The following is a 21,068-nucleotide window of genomic DNA, read 5'->3' on the forward strand; positions in this document are numbered from 1 at the left end:
CACTTTATTTACACTGTTATTTACACACAGAAATACAGCAATTTAACACACACATACACTAATTTACAACAATGCACACAATAAACCATCCCCCTTAGTCTACCTGGGTGCTGTGAAGAAGAGAAGAGGTCCAGGCTGCACGATGTTGCTCTTCTTTCTTCTGGGGGAGCAGGAGAGCCGTGCACTGTGAGCACATGCTGCTTCCTGTTCCCCTCAGAGTGTTTCCGGTGTCCACAGGCAGGGGGAAGCTGGGATACAGGTCACATCCCAGCTTCCCCTACCTGCAGGAAGGATTCTGATCGGTTGTTGGGGTTACAGTAAACCCCACTCCCTGAGCAGGCAAGCGGCAGAGAAAGTCCAGCTCTCAGCGTTCCAGCCCCAGACAGCAGCAGGGCAACCCACCAGGAAACCTCCCTGTGTGCGCCCCCTGCAGGTCAGCGCCCCAGGCGAATGCCTTATTTGCCTTATGGTAGCGCCGGCCCTAGTCCTGCTTCTATAATCCTGCCCCGTAGCTTCATTCATGTTTTTGTATGAATAATGCCAATTGCAGCATGTCCACTTTCATTGGAAAGCTAATTGCTAAAATATAGCTTTCCTGAACTCCATAGTGGAAAAATGAAGAAACCTCAGGCCTAGAACTCAAAGGGTTGAAAGTTTAAAGGGACACTCCACTGCCCAAATACAAAAAAATTGGAGTCTGGAGTGTCCTTTTAAGTCCTGCAAGAAAGTACACCACAGCTACCCCAAAATGATTACCAATAAAAAAAAAAATTCAGAATACAAGAGTAACAAGTAGTCAAGGTTGAGAATATGATTTGGCACAGTTGCATGTGAATGATTCCTCATTACAAGAAAAATCATTAAGTTAAAATGATCTGACAAATCAGAAGCTGCCTCTCCTGTTAGAATAAAATGGACACTCCAGGCCTGCTAATCAGTTCTTTGATTTCAACTAGCTTTGTTTTCCAGAAAGGATTAGCTGTAAATTATAAACACCATAATCTGGTGTCAGCACCCAGGTCCATGATTAAAGCAGCCATTACATTCAATCAGCACTCTGTTTATTCAACACTGATTAGAAAACTATCAGCATCAGAGAAGAGCTTGGACAGCAGCCATACTTTCTGCAGCCTGTTGCCATGAATCTAAAATACCGGATAATTTCCACCATAAAAGAGTTCAGACCAAGCAGAGAATGTATGTTGTGGAGTGGAAAAATAGCACGTTCCGGGGGCTCAAACTTGACAATGATGCTATTCCACTTCTGCAATGTAGTCACAATGGTATTATGAAGTCTGTCTTTCTCACCCACTGAATTCCACTACTTGTAATAAACAGTTTGAAATGTTTAGTGGGTGTTTATAACAAGAGAAGCAGAGGAGGAAAATCCAGTCAAATGGGCAAAAGAAAAAGGGTAAAATAGCTAATCATCTTCAGAGATGATGTATTCAGTTATGCTTCTTTAAAAAATCCATTTAAGTTGGAGGAAATGTCCCGTAATCCATGCATTGTGATTTAATTTAAAGAGCGTGTCGTCTGAATTAACTTTGAATTATAATGTTGTGCAAATATGCCCCAGGGGTCCTAATCAGCCATGGGGAGACAGTCTGGGCTGCAGGCAGTCTCCCCACACCGGGATCACCGCCGATCGCCGCCGGGGGAACGACGGCGATCGAGTAAGTACATTACACCGTTAGGACGGTTCAGGACTGTCAGCGGTCGGCAACGCTAAAATGGCGATGACGGTCCTGAACTGTCCTCGGTCCTGAAGGGGTTAAATTCGCCATATTTCTGTACTAGACTTATATGAATTTAACATGTCGAATTGTAAAGAAATATTAGATTTTTTTGTATTAGTTTTTTCTACTTTTGGCAATGTTGATAACAAAATAAAAATGAATAAATAAGTGATTATTTTGCAAACATATGTAATCTCTTTTTGTGTGGAGAGTGTTTCCTCTTTTTTAAAATCAATTTTATAAAAGTGCTGATTTCAGTATAAACAGCCATCTATATATACTGAACAAAATTATAAACACAACACTTTTGTTTTTGCCCCCATTTTTCAAGAGATGAACTCAAAGATCTAAGACTTTTTCTATGTACACAAAGGCCTATTTCTCTCAAATATTGTTCACAAATCTGTCTAAATCTGTGTTAGTGAGCACTTCTCCTTTGCCGAGATAATCCATCCACCTCACAGGTGTGGCATATCAAGATGCTGATTAGACAGCATGATTATTGCACAGGTGTGCCTTAGGCTGGCCACAATAAAAGGACACTCTAAAATGTGCAGTGTTGCTGTATTTGGAGGGTCCGGGGGGATCCGAAAACCAGTCAGTATCTGGTGTGACCACCATTTCCTTCATGCAGTGCAACACATCTCCTTCGCATAGACTTGATCAGGTTGTTGATTGTGGCCTGTGGAATGTTGGTCCACTCCTCTTGAATAGCTTTGTCATGTTTCTGATTTTTTTGTTTCGTTTGAATTATACTTTGTTGCCAGTAGTGGCCATCAGAGTTACTAATTCATTGAAAATGTTCCTGAGACTACTCACCTGCACGTAAATGATTACCCTTATGTATATGTCTCTTTGATTATTGGCATCACTTCTCATTCCCTGTTCACCTCTATTTCCTGATTCTCTGATTACTTATTTGACCCTTTCATTTATTAACATTTCCCTCTGTGTGTTCTATCCTTACTTGTTTGCTGCCCATACTATGGGTAACCCCAAGAAAAGTGATATAAATGGTAATCCTCTCATAGCATTCTTTCCTGACCTGATGAATAACCTGACAGGCTGTGCGAAGTTGCTGGATATTGACAGGACCTGGAACACCCTGGCGTATACGCCGATCCAAAGCATCCCAAACATGCTCAATGGGTGACATGTCCGATGAGTATGCTGGCCATGCAAGAACTGGGATTTTTCAGCTTCCAGGAATTGTGTACAGATCCTTGCAACATGGGGCCGTTCATTATCATGCGGCAACATGAGGTGATGGTTGTTAATGAATGGCACAACAATGGGCCTCAGGATTTCGTCACGGTATCTCTCTGCATTCAAAATGCCATCAATAAATTGCACCTATGTTCATTGTCCATAACTTACGCCTGCCCATACCATAACCCTACAACCACTTGATCCACAACGTTGACATCAGCAAACCTCTCACCCACACGACGCCATACACGCTGTCTGCCATCTGCCTTGTACAGTGAAAACTGGGTTTCCTCTGTGAAGAGAACACCTCTCCAAAGTGCTAGACGCCATCGAATGTGAGCATTTGCCCACTCAAGACGGTTACGACGACGAACTGCAGTCAGGTTGAGACCCCGATGAGGACGATGAGCATGCAGATGAGTTTCCCTGAGACAGTTTCTGACAGTTTGTGCAGAAATAATTTCGTTATGCAAACCGATTGTTGCAGCAGCTGTCCGGGTGGCTGGTCTCAGACGATCTTACAGGTGAAGATGCTGGATGTGGAGGTTCTGGCTGGTGTGGGTACATGTGCTCTGCGGTTATGAGGCCAGTTGGATGCAGTTGGCGTACATACCGCGCTCGCGGGGGTTGTGGCTGCGACTGGGCCCGGTCCTCCAGGGAGCCTGGCCGCCCTGCGACCCAATATGTATGCCAGTGTGGCCAGCCTCTTGTCCTGGGGGGCCCAGGAGCTGGCCACCTCATGGCCCCCCGAGGCTTGCCCTGGTGTCACCGGGCGGCCAGTCCTGCGGGCGCACGAGGGAACACTCTCCCCTGAGTGCTCTCTACCCAGGTAGGGAGGCTGGGGGATTAAATGTAAAAAACAAAATATGAGTGTGTGTGTGTGTTAGTATTAGAGTTTGTTAGTGTTAGTTTTTGTGTCAGTGTTAGCTTTTGTGTCAGTGTGTGTATGTGTCTGCTAGTGAGCGTCAGTGAGTGTGCTAGTTTTTGTGTGTGTGTTAGTTTGTGTGTCAGTCAGTGTATGTCAGTGAGTGTGTTACTGTGTTTCTTTTACTGAGTGTGTTTGTGTGTGTCTGTTACCAAGTGTGTTAGTTTGTGTGTGACTGTTAGTGAGTCTGTTAGTGAGTGTGTGTTTGTCAGTGAGTGAGTGTGTATGTGTGTCTGTCAGTGAGTGTGTATATATGTCTGTCACTGAGTGTGTCTCTGTCAGTAAATGTGTGTGTCTGTTAGCTAGTGTGTATGCGTCTGTTCGTGAGAGTGTGTGTGTTTAAAACCCCTTGAGCACTTACCTTTCTCCAGCGCCGGACTCCCTTGGCGCTGGGGATCCCTCTGACCTGATCCGCCTCTCAGCTCCGAATTACTCAATGCTTTCCTGTGGAGGTCCAGTGTCTTCTCACTAGAGGGACCTGGCACCCAGACCACTTCATTGAGCTGATGTGATCTGGGTGTCTGTAGTGGTCCTTTAAGTGTATGTGTATCTGCATGCACTGGCGTACATAACACGGTCGCAGGGGTCGCAGCCCTGCGACCAGGTGCCCGCCGCCATGTGTTGCAGCCCCGGCCCGCACAGAGTAAGCGCGGGGGGGGGAAGGCCCACGGATCAGTTTTTGCCTTTGGAGATAACTTATGGTAGATAAATTAACATTCAATTTACAGGAACCGGCTCTGGTGGACATTCCTGCAGTCAGCATGCCAATTGCACGCTCCCTCAAAACTTGCGACATCTGTGGCATTGTGCTGTGTGATAAAACTGCACATTTTAGAGTGGCTTTTTATTGTGGCCAGCCTAAGGCATAATCATGCAGTCTAATCAGCATCTTGATATGCCACATCTGTGAGGTGGATGGATTATCTCGGCAAAGGAGAAGTGCTCACTAACACAGATTTAGACAGATTTGTGAACAATATTTGAGAGAAATAGGCCTTTTGTGTACATAGAAAAAGTCTTAGATCTTTGAGTTCAGCTCATGAAAAATGGGGGCAAAAACAAAAAAGTGTTGAGTTTATAATTTTGTTCAGTGTAAGTACACCTGCCTTGCGCGGTAAACCATCTCATCGGGAAGTCTGTGATTGAACATCCACAGAAAGTCTCTGCTGGGGAAGAAGGGAAGGCATTGCAGTAATGCAGACCTGTCTTTTCTTTAGATCTCCTTTCCTTATGCCATTTGTATTTTAATGATTATGCTCCCCTCCTGGCCACTTACCTTATATATTTATATTTACTATCTTTTCTTACTTGTGCTGGATCTCAATATTGGGGTGCAGCCATATTGCTCTCTGTCCATGATGTCTGCAGTTTCCCTTCTGTGGGATTGATTGTACTGATGGATTGTGGGTAAATTTGATTGGCTAGTGAAACAGAACTTTGCTATAAGCTCCGCCCATTGTCAAGTTTTGTCAACCTGACTGCTCTACATGAAGAAAAGTGGTTCTTACTTTACTTATCTATTTAATGAAAACTAGAGAGCTCAGGAAATATAAAAAAAGATATCCAGAAACTGGGAGCTATATAAAAACAAATTAGGTTAAGCTTATTTTTGGTGATAAAGACGCTTTAATAGTAGATCTACAGCTAGTGCAAGCCAAAATTTTACATACCCCCAAGAAAACCTGCAAATGAAATTACTAACATATTTTTTTTTGTGGGTATATACACCATTTTAAAAAATCTTTTATTATGTGTTGTTCCCTTAATATGTAGGGTTCAGGGCCGGCCTTAGGCCTTTAGACGCCCTGTGCGAAAAATCTTCACAGAGCTCCCCCCTCCCCCGTCATCCATGTATGATGTAATGTTTGTGTTGTCTGTGTATGTGATAGTAGGTGTGATGACTGTGTGTGATATGTATGCTATGTGTTGGCTGTGTGTGATATTTGTAATGGGTGTATTAACAGTGTGTGATATGCGTGTATTGGTTGTATGTGATACACACACACACACACACACACACAGAGTCAGACGGCCATACACACACAGGAAGACATCCACACACACAGAGGCAGACAGTCACACACACACGCACACAGGCAGACAGTCACGCACACAGGCAGACAGTCACGCACACACACACACACACGCAGACAGTCACACACACACACACAGGTTGTCATGCACACAGACACACAGGCAGACAGTCACACACACACACAGGCAGACAGTCATACACACACACATAGACACACACAGAGGCAGACAGTCATACACACAGACACACACAGTCATACACACAGACACACACACACACACACACAGGCAGACAGTCACACACACACACACACAGTCACACTCACAATGACAATCACACAGTTACCTGTGGAGTTCATTGTGGAGGCAGTGCAGCTCCTGGAGACTGTTTTGGTGGGGAAGCAGGGACTCCTATACCACCGCACGGTAAGCTCCGCCCCGCCGCAAATTATTATTATTTTTTTGAATTCCCGCCGGCCGCACAGCTCGCACACCCCTAAGGCCAGCCCTGGTAAGGTTACAGTTTGTTGATCCATGGAGAAATATGACTCCCATGTAAGAGTCAAGAACATTTCTTTTCCAAGTTTGAGGTAAAAGGCTGTTCACAGTTTAATTGATATGCTTTCCTAAAGAAGTAACTGTTCAAAGATTGTTTTTCGAAGGAGTGGAGACTGGGTGAAAGTCTAACAAAGAGGGGAAGGGCGTTCCATAGGAATTGTGCAGTACTAGAGAAGTCTTTAAAGGGACACTCCAGGCACCCAGACCACTTCTGCCCATTGGAGTGGTCTGGGTGCCAACTCCCACTACTCTTAACCCTGCAAGTGTAATTATTGCAGTTTTTTATAAACTGCAATAATTACCTTACAGGGTTAGCTCCACCTATAGTGGCTGTCTACAAGACAGCCACTAGAGGGCACTTACTGCATCATGTGCCCTCTAGTGGCTGTCTAGTAGTGCAAGCCTGTGCAAGAGCGTCACTGGACTACCTCCAGCGTCACTCAATTCCCCATAGGAAAGCATTGAAAAGCATTGTCAATGCTTTCCTATGGGGAGCTCTAATGCGCATGCTCATTAGGTCTCCCCGGCCGGTGGGCAGGATCAGTCTAGCCCACCGGCCGACTTAATACAGAGGAGGAGCGGCGGCAGAGGAAGAAGCAGCGACGTGGAACATCGTCGCTGCCTCTGGTAAGTTACTGAAAGTTTTCACCCCTTCAGCAACCGGGGATTTTCACCCCTTCAGCAACCGGAGATTGGGGGGTGGGAGGGAGAGGGGACCTGCAGTGCCAGGAAAATGGATTGTTTTCCTGGCACTGGAGTTTCCCTTTAAGGCAAGCTTCAGATGTAGGAGTACAAAGAGAGGTTAGATGTAGATCTCCAGCATTCTGCATGTTGCAAGGTGATTGCTACAAAGGGGTGTACGTGATCTGCAGGTGATACGTGTCAAAATAATATACATATGAATGTCAGGACCCAAGATTTCCCAGCAGAAAACTGCCCAGAGCATAACCCTGCCTCCACCAGCCTGCCTTCTTCCCTGCCATCTCTTCCAGAGGTAAACAGTGCACATGCACCCAGCCATCCATCTGATCTCAGAGAAATCATCACGCTATGTGAGGACCTCCAGCGTTGCTAAAATCCCCATAGGAAACCATTGAAAAGCATTTTCAATGCTTTCCTATGGGGAGGTCTAATGCGCATGCGCATTAGGTCTCCCCTGCCGGCGGGCATGATCATTTTTCCCTGCCGGCTGACGTGATGAAGAGGAGACGCGTGGGCGGAGGAAGAAGCAGGAGGGAGAGGGGGCCTGCAGTGCCAGGAAAACGGATTGTTTTCCTGGCACTGGAGAGTCCCTTTAAGTGGATAATGTTGTGGCTGATAAGTGTATGTAAATAAGGCAGTGTGTAAATAAGACAATTTCTGCTGTGCAATTTTCCCTCCCGTACAATATGGTGCCCTTCTTTCAAGATCATTATAACTCCTCTTTTGATACATATCCATATATATATATATATATATATATATATATATATATATATATATATATATATATATATATATATGAAGTTTAAAGGAACATTGCACTGCCCAAACATAAATAAAAAACACTGTTTAGTAGGTATATCGCCAGTGAAAACATGCACGCTTTCAATTGTGCATTTTTTCATTGGGGGTAAATTTCAAAAGAGCCTGCAAAAGCTGCAGTTCTCTAGTCTGCTGTATTAGTTATGCCTTGTCAAACTAATTATATTTTCAAACTTAAAGAATGAGCCAAAAATCTAGAAGATGCTTGCAGTGTTATATGATGGGAAGAGTTTGAACAATAACATACGTATATCGAATGTGAAACGTTGGTAAATCTGTAGAGCTGCTTAGAGTTTCAGAGTTTATCACAAATAAGCCAGTTATGTAAAGAATTGTAATTAAGCCGCATACATTTTTCAAATCAATCTACCTAAAGTATGTGTTATGTATTACACATATTATATGGATAGCATGTATTATCATCTGTCACTTTCCCTTTCATATTGTACGTGTGCTGGTTCTGAAACTCTACTTATCGGGTTATTTCTGTTTATTTCTTCTTTACTTGACATGTGCATTGATGCAGAATTTCTATTATATGTGAATGGTTATAATAGCAATAAGAGGGTATTCAGTACTAATACACATGCAGGCAGTTGGCACCCACCATAAAATAAGTGAGCTGAGATTAATTTTCAGCTTAGCTTAGCAACCAACTTGTGCGGGTTAGAAATAACACAAGTTACTATGAAATTAATTTCCATTTCGGTATTTACCTCTGACCCTTGAGTCGTAGTTGAGTAAGTCCAAATAAATTAGTTTCAGGATTTCAATTCAATGATATTGTAAAAAATTCAGAACTAGATTATTGAATATCCAGCCGACAGCGTTGTTTTCAATTTTAAAATGAGTCTTTGTAAAGAATAGTGGTTTAAGAAAGGTGGTGGTGGGGAGAATAAAGCAAGGGGCTACTTTATCCTAGTAACTATTTACTGGGGAAAAATAAAGTGATTTCCACCCTCCTCTCTCACCCCATGTGAAGAGTTAAAGAAACACATCGACCTCCCAAACACCTCAGCTAAATAGAATGTTGATATTGTATATATATATAAGGTAACTTTATCTGTGGGCAATCTTATCATCAAAGGTTAAAATGTTTTCCAATGGTTTAATACGGAAGTTGGTACTCTGGACTGGTGCCCAACACAGGCTTCCTTCCTCTCTGCACTGCAGTAAAAGTAATGGGTCTGCAGAGTAGCTGTTGCTCTCAACCTGCCACTGGCTGCCCATTGAGAGAAACAGTATGTGCTATTTACCTCCTGCTCCCAAAACAAATTCAATGAGCTGAAGTTGTTATAGGGCGGGGAGTGTTCCTTTATTACTGCATCTCTAACCTTCCTCTGTACCTTTAACATAGGTCAGTCCTTTGGCCCACTAGTTTACATGAACATAACACAAGCGTATAATGAAACACGTATATTTATAAATTATATATAGGTTATGGTGTTTAAGATAGGTAAACTAATACTGCCACCTATCCGCTATATAGCGAACTGTCATGAATCTAATCTTAATATAAGGTGAATTTCAAATTTATGGCCATAATAGCTGTAGTAGAAATTGTTTCCTAAGTTCTTGTGAAGTGACAATTCCTTTTTAAATCCAGGGTTATTACTGACATCTGGCTCTAGAATTTTAAGAGACAATTATTATAACAATTTAAGGGACTCGGTAACAGATCAAAAGAAAAAAAAAAGTATATCCAGAATCTGAAGAGATTGTTGAGATTATCAAGACTATTCACTGAAGTGAGAATTCAAAATGAATCTCAAATTTAAAGTCAAAATTGTCAAACTGGAAAAATTCTCCAAATCAGCTACGTTTTCAGGTTGACTAGTTTGGCCTTGTATTTGAAATTCACTTTGAATTTATTTTGCAATCTCACTTTAGTGTATAGCCCCCTGAGTATATTTTAGGACGACAATTTAGGAGGAAGAACTGACAAGGAGAGGCAGAAATGTTTATGGTTGAAGTTAGCAATATAGCCGGCTATGGGGAAACTTGAATAAGAGTGGGATAGGTTTAGCTGGGAAGAGCAGAGATCCCAGTTTTTCATAGAAGTGGATGAGGGCACCCCTATGTTATTCTGCTATTAATGTTGACCCTCATGCACGCAGTGTTTGCTTCTGTTTTTTGGGCGGTTTAGGTGAAGAGCTGTTCCGAGAACTTAGGTTTTTGTAGAAGTACATTACGCTGTTCCTCTGTTGTTTGCTTGCCTCTGTCTCCTGTTTTCTTGTAAAAAGCTATTTTATTAAAATTAGCTTGCAAAAAAAGTACAGTATGCCCATAATCACATTCTCCATTATTGAGAATCATAAATATTGAACTGAAGACATTTTTTTGGCATGGAAATAGGAAATTTATCATAGGGAAGAGGATTGTTCCTTGTGTTGCTCCAATAAAAGTTAACAACCTACAATAAATATTCCAAGACACACAAAACACAGTAGTACAATCAAATCTAAGTGGCAGAGCTTGGATCCTAAACAGCAAACACAAACAAGAAGAATGCAATTATATCCTGCTGCTGACTACAGTCATTTATCAAGAGAGCAGGGTCACTCTGCAAGTCTGCATAATGTAGCTGGCCCAGGGAGAGCAGGTGGCTTAGCAAAGGAAACTCATGTCAAGTGAATATAGATATAGCTTTTCAATGCTGCATACGGATTTCATATTATTCATACAATCTCTGTACGCATTCTTTTATTCAATAGTTTTGAAATCCGCAATGTTCTGCATTCAGGAGATAGACCTATAGAAATCCTGAAATGTTTTAATTGGGACACCAGTATGATGTAGAGCAGCTACTTCTGGGAAATAGGGAATTGTTCTCCCAAAATACACTTGATGGCTGCACTGTACTTATGCCAAATAAACCTGAACATTAAATGGAACTGTGTCTACTGAGATTTTAGCTCAGGCCAATAGTTAAAGAAAAGTTATGGAACATACTTGTATTTTCTCATTATTCTCAATAGTTTTATTTATTTAAGTTATAGTTAATTAACAGGGCTTGTAAAAGCATGTTATTTAAATCCCATGTTCCAAGCCATCATAACAATTGAAGACAAGAGTCTATCAAAATGAAAAGGACAGTCCATTAAATTAAAAGGACTGATCCATTTCTTTCTAATATATTTAGACACAATGCACATAAAGAACAAAAACAACCAAACCAATATGGTAAAAACAAAGCAGAGAAAGAACACTGCACTTTCTGTTTGCCACAATCTCTGCAATACAAAATGCATGATTAAGGCACTTTTGAATTGAAACGTTGTATATTTTGTGTTGGATTTGCCATAATAATTTATGATTTTTTTTTTTTAAATACACACTGCATGTTGAAGCCTTTACCATTACTACTGTGAAAAATACAGTATTATTTATTAAAGTGAGCATTCAAAATCAATTCTATGTGAATTTAAAATGTAAAAACCTGTAAAGCACTTTAACTTGCTTTAAAGCTTTACGTGTGAAGAGTGTGTCCCGTCTTTTTTTTTTCTTCTTCTTCATTATGCAAAAAGTGCATATTTCAATAGAAATAGTCACTTTTATGAATTTACCTGGTAACATCCCCCTGGCTTTCATGCAGACAACTGGTCAAGTTACTTCCTGGTTTGGTTAGCTCAGTTGAGCTAAACTCAAGAGGCAGCAATTACCCAGAGCACCTGCCTTGCAAAGACTTCTCATGAAGCTGTATTGGAAAGTCTGTGATTGGACAGTCACAGAACGTCAGGGTGGGGTTAGATGGGAAGGGCTGGCAAATGTTTCAGAAAAGAGAACTGCAGCTTTTGCAAGCTGCTTTAGATATACATACATGCAATGAAAACAATGCGCACATAAATGTATGCATGGTTTCATTGGGGGTTAACCTACTAAACAGTGATTTTGTTGATTTATTTTGTATTTGGCTTTGAGTGTCCCTCTAAGGTCAAAATAGCTGAGCTGGAAACATTTTCTAAATCAGTTCTGCTTTAGTTTGGACTTCATTTTGATATTTAGAAAATAACCCAGATAATGTGGTGGGTTCTGGTCAAAGGTGAAAAAAATGACACTTTGCAGTGGTTGTGTGTGTTTCTATGGAGAAGTGTTCTTGGATAACCTTTTATTCTTGTATTAGCATAACTGCTGAGATAGGTCAGGAATTTAAATGTACTTTGCTTCCAGGTGCATATAGCTGTTTATGTGCAGACACATTTGCATTACGTTTCTCACATATAACACTTTCTTTTTAACATCTTCATAAACATTCCGTACAGGAGGAAGACAGACATATAGAAAGTATGAAAGACATTTCACACTGTCATGGTTATTCACAAAACAATTTAGTTTTTTTGCCTCAATTTATCCGTTCAGATTTCGGAGTTTAGTTAATAACACCGTGTGCATCTATAGATTCGTGCACAGCAGTTACAATGATTATGATCAGTGTGACAATTTTTCTCACTAACGTTTTTGTTATATCACCAAAATGTGCTGTTGTCATATTAAAATCATTATTTTTTTTAAAAAAATCTGAAATTGTATGTACTAAGATTTTCTACAAGATGTGTATATTAGTTGAAACTTCTTTTTAAAGTAAGTAACATGAGTAGAAGCAGTTCTAGCGTGCTCAGATATCATCTACATAATCGACGGGAACAGATTTATTCAAAGACCATAAAAGATGGGTCTCAGGCAATACCAATTTCCATTCCAATTATTGGCCCTATTTTAGTGAACCTTGATGAGTAGATTATCATAATTCTTATTAAGGTTTTTCATCTGCATGATTCTAACAAGTTCATTAAACAACTTTAAAAAAAAATGTTTCTTATTCACGAAATCGGTGTTTGCGCCTCATTACACCCATTGGAAACGGAAGGAAATGTGATCACCTAATGCAAAAAAAAAAAAGGAATTACTTTGTGTTAAATCTATTGTGGTGAGGGTCCTCTTCTACAGCAATGATGTTAGCCTCGTGTACTGGGAACAGTGCATCTGGACAGAGTACACCAAACACGTTATTATGAAGCACACACAGTGACAGATCAAGAACTATTAATACCGACTTCAGCAGCCTGCAATCACTTTCTGGGGGCCCCGGGATTTAATTTAAGTGAGGACAGCCATGCACAGTTAGCATTCAGTGTTTCGGTGGATACTATCAGTGAAGTTCTTTCCCAGGCCTTCTACATCTGCCGCCTGGGACAACCCTATTCTTTGGGGGTAGAAAAAAAAGACAGTTCATTTGTCTGAGTCAACTATTGTCACTATAAAGGAAAATTAGCAGGCTGTTTGAAGCTACCATCTGCTCATAAAGTGCTTAGAAAGTACTTTGAAAGCAAGCACTTTGGAAACATTGCTTCCCCTGGTCCGCTGGAAATTTGTCAAGGAGTAGAGACTTTGTGAATGTTCTAAAATGATCTAGGGTGGCTTTGAGTTTAACTGTGAGCTTGCTTTACGTAGATTAATATATTCTCTATTTAGCTTATATTTAAACAGGAGGAAAGGAGTAGGTTTCCCAGTATTTCTAGAATAAATAAGTTGCAGCGATAAATTAAATATCCTAGCAATGCTAAAATTCTTTAAAAAATGCCTTTGTAATACGAAAACTAGTTATATTCTACCCTGATCTCCATGAGAAGTTTAAACATGTATTTTGACAGCAGATAAAACACAAATAGCCCATCTACTCTGCCAGTTCTCTGTTCATTGAAACATTTAATCTTTATCGTTAGGATACTGATATACTATACTGATAGCCCATCACACTGCAGAGATGACTTACCACAAAAATTTTTTTTTTTACAATAGACCGTGGAAAAAAAATACGATTACTCAGAAATAGTATTCTGTTTCATAATTGAAGAGGAAATTAATGCAGATCCAGCAAATCTTGAACTTTGCCTTAAAAATAGCAAAAATAAAACAATAAAGATAAATGAAAAATAATAATGCAGACTTTTTTAATACTATAAAATAATTTTGGAAACACGCATACACCTCATAGAAATATGAGTTACAAAAGAGCAGATATCAGAATATACACTCACTCCTTCAATGGTTTGCTGGCAAACCCTCCAGGTGTTTCCTCATCCCCTGTGTTGCTGAACGTAGAACATGTCATTGTGGTCCTACAAGAACAGGATAATGGTCCATACAGGTAATTGTGTGCTCTGAGGGTTCTCGGTTACTGGATGGGGCATCCCACGCATTGCTATATGGACGAAATAGATAGGGGTCAGAGACAGTGTTTTGCAACATTGGACTTTCTCTGCAGTATATAGTCACTTCCTATGACCTAACTTCTCTGATAACACTCCCTTCAATAAATTTGTCATGGAGCAAGGGGTCAGGCCTTTTCTGGCCTATTGTTTCCTTAAATAAAAGCCCCAGACTGATTGCACAGCCTCTGTCCATCAATATGTAATGAAAACCTATGGATACATGCCCAAATGCAGCAATATAGTAAATAACTCCAGTCTCGAAGTGGGTGTAAATCATCTAAAGATTTCATTTTCCAATACTGATTTAAAAATGTTTAATGCATAGTTCTGACACTATTACAAGGAAAGTTACATATGTTTAAGCCACACGTGTATCAAATAGGAAATAATAAAAGAATATAAATTATTTATAGACCATCAACATACTTATCAACACATACTTAACAAGAGCTATACATAGGACACAAGGTCACACATTTAGGCTGGAAGAAAGGAGATTTCATCTAAGGCAAAGAAAAGTTGTTTTACAATAAGAGCAATAAGGATATGGAATTCTCTGCCTAAAGAGGTGGTTTTGTCAGAGTCTATACAGATGTTTAAACTGAAATTGGATAAATACTTGCAAAAACATAACATACAGGGATATAATTTCAAATTAGTGGGGAAATAGCTGCTTAATCCAAGGAGACATCTGGCTGCTATTTTGGGGTAAAGAAGGAATTTTTTCCTAGTTTGTTGCAAAATTGGAAGCGCTTCAGACTAGGTTTTTTTTGCCTTCTTTTGGATCAACAGCAAAAACATGTGAGAGGCTGAACTTGATGGACGCAAGTCTCTTTTCAGCTATGTAACTATGTAACTTTGTAACACTATACAATGGGTAAACAAAACATAAAAAGTAATTGTGACAAATCCAGTTGCAAATTGAGGTACAAAAGATGTCTTGCTCATCATCATTGATATTCTTTCTTGGTCTTATTCTTGCTTCTCCTAGGTATGGTTGAAGAATACAAACCTCCATTTTTTGATGTTGTACCCCATGACCCAAGTTTTGAGGACATGAAGAAAGTTGTCTGTGTTGACCAGCAGAGACCAAATAGTCCTAATAATTGGAGTTCAGATATTGTAAGTAATTTCCTTATAGCAATTTGTCATGACATGATCATAAGTATGTGCAGGGGTTGGGGCTGTATATTTTACCTCTCCTACTGAAATTATTGTTTTTTCTTTTTTTTTTATTGAGCCTCTCTTCACTTGATGTTTAGTGTGAGACAGGAGTACAATTAAAATGTGCTCATGATGGTTCTGGTGTAAACAATGCAATCTCAGGCAACCCAATGTTAAATACAAACAAACACACACAAATAAAATGCATGAATTTGGTATCCTAGAGAGTTTGACCAGTATATAGCCAGAGGGGTTAACAGATGAATCACATAATAAAATAAAAAAACACGCAAGATCTACAATATCTACATGACCCACTTGATGGCTTACCTCTTTGTCTATCAATTGTAATCTGAGAGGTAGGAATCGGTTGTGGGTTGTGGAACAATTTTTTTGGGTAAGAAGTATATGTAGTGAACTAACAAAGTTGGGAACTTGGGGAGTGCAAAAAGACAGAAATGTGGTATGAGGTCTAGAACACAATATGAATTTGCATATCCAATAATGCATTCTGGGAGGTGAACTATGTAGGCGATGTGCAGTTAATTCTAAATTTAGCTTAAAGTTAAAAAGGCAGTGTGAAAATACAAGCAAAATGTTTGGCGGCAGAGGGATAATTATTAGCAGTGTGATAGAGTAAGTAGCTTTTCTGGTTATATATTGTCTACAACAGTGTGTGTCATAATTGGAATTACATGTGGCTCCTGGGTGATGATTGTGCAACAGTAGAAACCATTATGTGTTTATGTGAGAACTGATCTCTCTTTGTTCAGTGGTAGTCACGCCATAGTTGGTTGGATAGTTTTGCAACACGACTAGCAGAAAGAGTTAACCCTTTGCAATTTGTGGTTCTATTAATGAAATAGGACTACAAACTAACAGAGCTGAGTGCATTGTTTGTTAACCTTTAGAAGTATCCAGTTCAGCTACTCTTGCTAAAATTATATATCCAAATTTGCGTGTCCTATGTGTCAATTTGTTGTGTTATGATGTGGAACACTGTGTGTAGGAACACTCTAGCGTTAATAATACAAACAGTGTTTATCTAACTGTATATTGTTCCCCCTGCCATGTAAGGGCTCAAAATTTTGTACTTACCTGTTACCCCTGGCCTATCTCCATCTAGTTGTCACACCTCCTTGGCTTAAATCCCTGAGATTTCGATGATCTCAGCCAATCCAATGTTTCCCACAGGGGAGCATTGGGAGACTAGTGCGCGTGTGCAGCAAAATGGTTTTACTCGGCTATTTCATTAGAGGCACCTCTAGCTGCTGTCACTGTGACAGCCACTAGAAGCATTTATACCCAGCAATGTAAACATTGCTTTTTTGCAGAACAGCAATGTTTTAAGCTGCAGCGTTCAAATTAGAGGGGCATGGCACCCACACCACTTCTGAATAGAAGAAAGCACTGATAAGATAGGCAAGATAAATCAGCAACATATTTAGTAAAGATCTCTGGGTAAATAATTACATGTACTTTTTATTTACTGTATATCTGTAACTGAACCCAAAATGAAGAAAAAGAATAAAAAATCAACTTAAAGGAGAACAAAAGTAAAAATCTATTTATCCATTCATTAGTTTTCAGCTGTTCATGGTTACTCAGAAACGTTGTAGTGTTTGTTATTCTATGTTAGTTTCTCAAAGAGCTTTGTGTATGTGTGTTTTAGAAATTGCTCTATGGTTACAGCCCTGATAAATCACAGATTGTTAGCTCGCAAACAGGGCTCTCAAATCCTACTGTATCTGTTTATTTCTGTCTGTCACACAAACGTACTGCTTTTCTTTAATGTGTCTAGCGCTGCACAATTTGTTGGCGATATATAACTAAATGAAAATAATAATGTCTGCAACAGTGACTCATATGTGTTCTGGTACTTCTCATGATTCTGTGACAAGCAGACAGACCGAGTGAACAGTGATCTGCCTGCCAATTGTTAGACGCTTTCACATTAGTTGGGCAGAGAGAGAAGCTGTCTTGTGTTATTCAAGGTACCTTTTCAAAATTCTGGGCACAACATTAAATAAAAAGGCAAAAAACTCCAAATTAGTTCAACTAATGCAATTGCTTTTAATAGTGAGAATTCTTATTTGAATAAATTTACCAAGAAATTCTGCCTATTTAACGGTACTTGTGAAATGCAAAAAGTAATTGTGACAGACTCCCCTTTTCAAGTGAGCTTGCCACGAGTTCCTGGAGGAGCCTGCTTGCCAGCCTCCTGCCCACAGACTATAGACCCTGTAAAATGTGATATAAAGGCTCACTTCGTGTATTTAGACTATATAGTTTGCGAACCGAACGGCCACACGAACCGGAGACCACCCTGGAGCTTGTTAAGCCTAATTGCTACTTTATAACAATTTCCACTGCAGGGTTCTAAGTGTTCGTCTGGGTGGCCGCAATTCCTATGGACGACCACGAGGTGGCGGCCATCTTGTTCACATGAATGCAGGCAGCGGTATTTGTTTGAAATATTTTTATTGGTTCATATGAAAAGCAGTTTTCCCACGCAGGGGAGGTATGCGAACCATAATAAACATATTTAATAAGCACATGCCACTAAGTGCATTATATATCAAATTAGAACAGTCAATGCCTAGTAAGGCGAAAAGGTTAAAGCATTTGAACATAAGTTACATACTGAAGGTTAGGCAGATAACATAATGCGCATCAGTTCCGACATTCGTAATAATAAGCCATTCTCAGCATCCTATTGTTCAGTCGGCATTTGTGAGCAGTAAAAGTTTGAGCTAGATCTGAACTGAAGTTTATGCACTGCTGTTTTTGCTAAATTCTAACGGGTCAGGCCAATGTTTGTTAAATAACATTTTATGAATCTACTTAGTATTACTAGGTAATGTGCAGCACCCCGATAGTACGTCCACACATGTTGGCAGCGATGAGTTAAACTATGACTTAACTAAAGGACACATCATTAAACTATGACTGAACAGATAGTGCTGTATTTGATAACAAAGCCTAGCTAAAGAAGTGAAGATCAGCTCAGGAAGGCTCTCATTAAATGTTTGTAATTACTGTCGATGAAGCAAAGTCCTAGCAATATAGTGTTAAACACATGCGGCAAGAATGTTATATAGTAATCAGGCAATGTAAGTCAGCGAGAAAAAGTTAATCTTTTGCTTTTAGATATTAAATTGACATTTTGGCGCATGTTTAAATAAGCAGCTTTTCAAAATATATCATGTGATAGTTAAACTAAGTGGATATATATGCCAGCTAACTATTGAGTAGATGTGAACGTAGAAATGAAAAATTTGAGTTATATTGCTCAATGTTCGTTTACCAGAGTGCAAGAAAATAAATGAAAAATGCCTGCTTGGCCGTCTGAGGGGAGTCTCTCACTGCGTCACTATCATACTGTCCCCGGGTCGCCAGGCCTCCTTTCGTCTTCCTCTTGCCGACCTCCGCCCACCTGCCGGGTCCCCCGCGGCACTGTGGGCACTCAGGAGCGCAAACTGTCTTCTGGACCCCACCACAAAAGTCCGCGGGTCGTCCGCTCCCTGCACCTCCCCAGCTTCACGTGAGTCCTTTTAGAGCGTACACTCTGTTGTCTCACCCGGTGCCGGCCACATATTTGGAGCTGGTGGCCATCCTCCTCGACCACTGGTCCATCAGGAGGTCAGCGTTGGTCCCGCCCCACCGGGCTCGCGGCATCAGGGACCCCTCAGACCCAGAGGCTCAGGTGCTCACTCCTCTGGCGGTCGGAAACTCAGCGCGGGGGGTCCGTCCGGCACCCGGTATCGCCAAGGCCTGCATGAGGTGCCCAGGTCAGTCTCCCTTATTAAGTCCTCTGCGGTCCCCCTCCTTTGGGGTAAGTCTTCAGGCGGGCCCCAGTCTGGTGGCCTTTGCCTGTTTAGGGGATCATCGTAGTATCTCCCGCCCTGGAGTGTGTCTTTCCCATGTGGCCGGGAAAGACACTCCGGGGGGAAGCGGGGCCGGGCCGCCCCTCGTGTCTTTGTCCTCTGTGGAGGTACTGTAGGCCCACTTTAGTAAACTCAGTGTTCCCATTTCATTACTTGTTTCAGTTTGGTATCTTCAGATAGCTTATGAGTTTATCTCCAATTATATGTTGAGCAATCCAGCTTTATGGCAGTTTGTGTGCTGTGTTTTAGCCATTTTCCTGGGCCCAGGCCAGGAGCCATGATGTTCTGCTGCTGTTCAGCCTGGCGGCCTGGCCCCGCCCCCGACAGCGGTATTTGGTCGTCGAGTTCATGGAACTGTTTTCGGATACTGAAACTCCCGAGCACCGCTGGACTTCCATGATCACCTGCGTTCGGTTCGACAACACTTGGAAAGACACTGTTTGGTAGAAACGTTCCCACGAACAAGGGGAATCCAGGGTAAGACTATTGACTATGTTTGGTAGTTTGTTCGTTTTTAAACTACCGAACTAGACCGACGCAAGCCCTGATTCTCTGGGCATGGGACCATGCGTGCAGTCGGTCAAACAAATGGCTTCCAGGAAATTCCCCTGAACTGATCTTGGTGCTTTTTGGATATGTTGGTTACCCAGATCATCAGGCGATGTAACTTTTGTGAGTTTTTTTCATGTATTGTTATGGTACTTTTTGGGTGTTTGGAAAAAAGTGTGTTTTTTTCTATGCTTGGAGATAATTGGATTAGATTAGTATAGTTCCTGATCCAATTATCTCCCAGGCACAGAGGTAGGATTATCTGTTTATGTATGGGAGTGTTCTGGATCTGAGAGCCAATGCAATTGTGTATTTGTTTCTACTGTGGTTTACTCTCAAGTACCCCTTGCATGGGGACATGCATATAAGGCCAGTTGTGGCTGCCATTAAAGTTTCCAGCTTGTACTCCCAGAACTATGTGTCGTCTGATTACCAGGAGAGGAAAGGGCTACTCTTTAATCACTGTTCCAGTGGGGAGGATTCAATGTGGAAAGTCCTTGTAAGGACTAGAGCTCGCAGGACTGAGTGTCGTCGAGTGCCTGGGGGTGTCTAGAGTGAATTCCCCATTTCGGAGAGAGTGGTTCCAGGGCCCCAGTCAAGCCACGGCGACTGTGGGCAAAAGTGCTGCGGAAATTAACTGTTTGTTATATATACACATTAATATAAACGGAAATTTTATGTGAAGTTAATCTAAATGAGTAAAATAATCACAAGTCTCAATATGTGTAACAATAGTTAAAAACACAAAATAACCTAATACGCACACCTCAAATGTATTCAAATCTTCAGGCCAGAGGATTCTGGCTGATAGGAGTGCCCTGTAGGGGAACCTAAGCCGCCGAGATAGCCGAACACATCACGTTGATAAAGTGATACGACTTGCCCAAGGAAAAAGATGGGATAAGAAATTCAGTACGGTGGTAACAGGTGCAGTAAAGGGATCAAGATCCCTCTCCAGACACCAATTACTCCAGCCAGTCCATGCAGCGCTGTAGCTCCTTCTAGTGCTGGGGACCCATGAGTCCCATAGTAGTTCCTTAGTTGATTGCAATAAGCCATCGACTGACCAGGATCCCCTGAAACCAGCGAGGCCACTAGGTCCAAGTTTCTTTGGAGGACCAGTGGGTGTAATTCCTCTTAGGGGTTCATCAACAGATGCGGTAAGGGTGGCAGTAGGAGAGGGTGATTCTGGGATAGTTCAGTAGATCTGGAAACCACGCTTGACTCGGCCATCAGGGAGTGACAAAGTGATCTTGTGGATTCGTAC

General features: G+C 41.1%; 1 protein-coding gene across 1 annotated transcript in view; it reads left to right on the forward strand.

The window, feature by feature from the left end:
- The window catches only part of LOC134567323 (activin receptor type-1-like), a 91,243-nt gene that overhangs the window by 65,961 nt on the left and 4,214 nt on the right, over positions 1-21,068 (forward strand). Inside the window, exon 9 of the mRNA XM_063426019.1 lies at positions 15,193-15,323. Coding sequence (XP_063282089.1) covers positions 15,193-15,323 — 131 coding nt within the window. The remainder of the gene's footprint in view (positions 1-15,192; positions 15,324-21,068) is intronic.

Source organism: Pelobates fuscus, chromosome 1 (genome assembly GCF_036172605.1).
Source record: "Pelobates fuscus isolate aPelFus1 chromosome 1, aPelFus1.pri, whole genome shotgun sequence".
NCBI classification, from domain to species: Eukaryota; Metazoa; Chordata; class Amphibia; order Anura; family Pelobatidae; genus Pelobates; species Pelobates fuscus.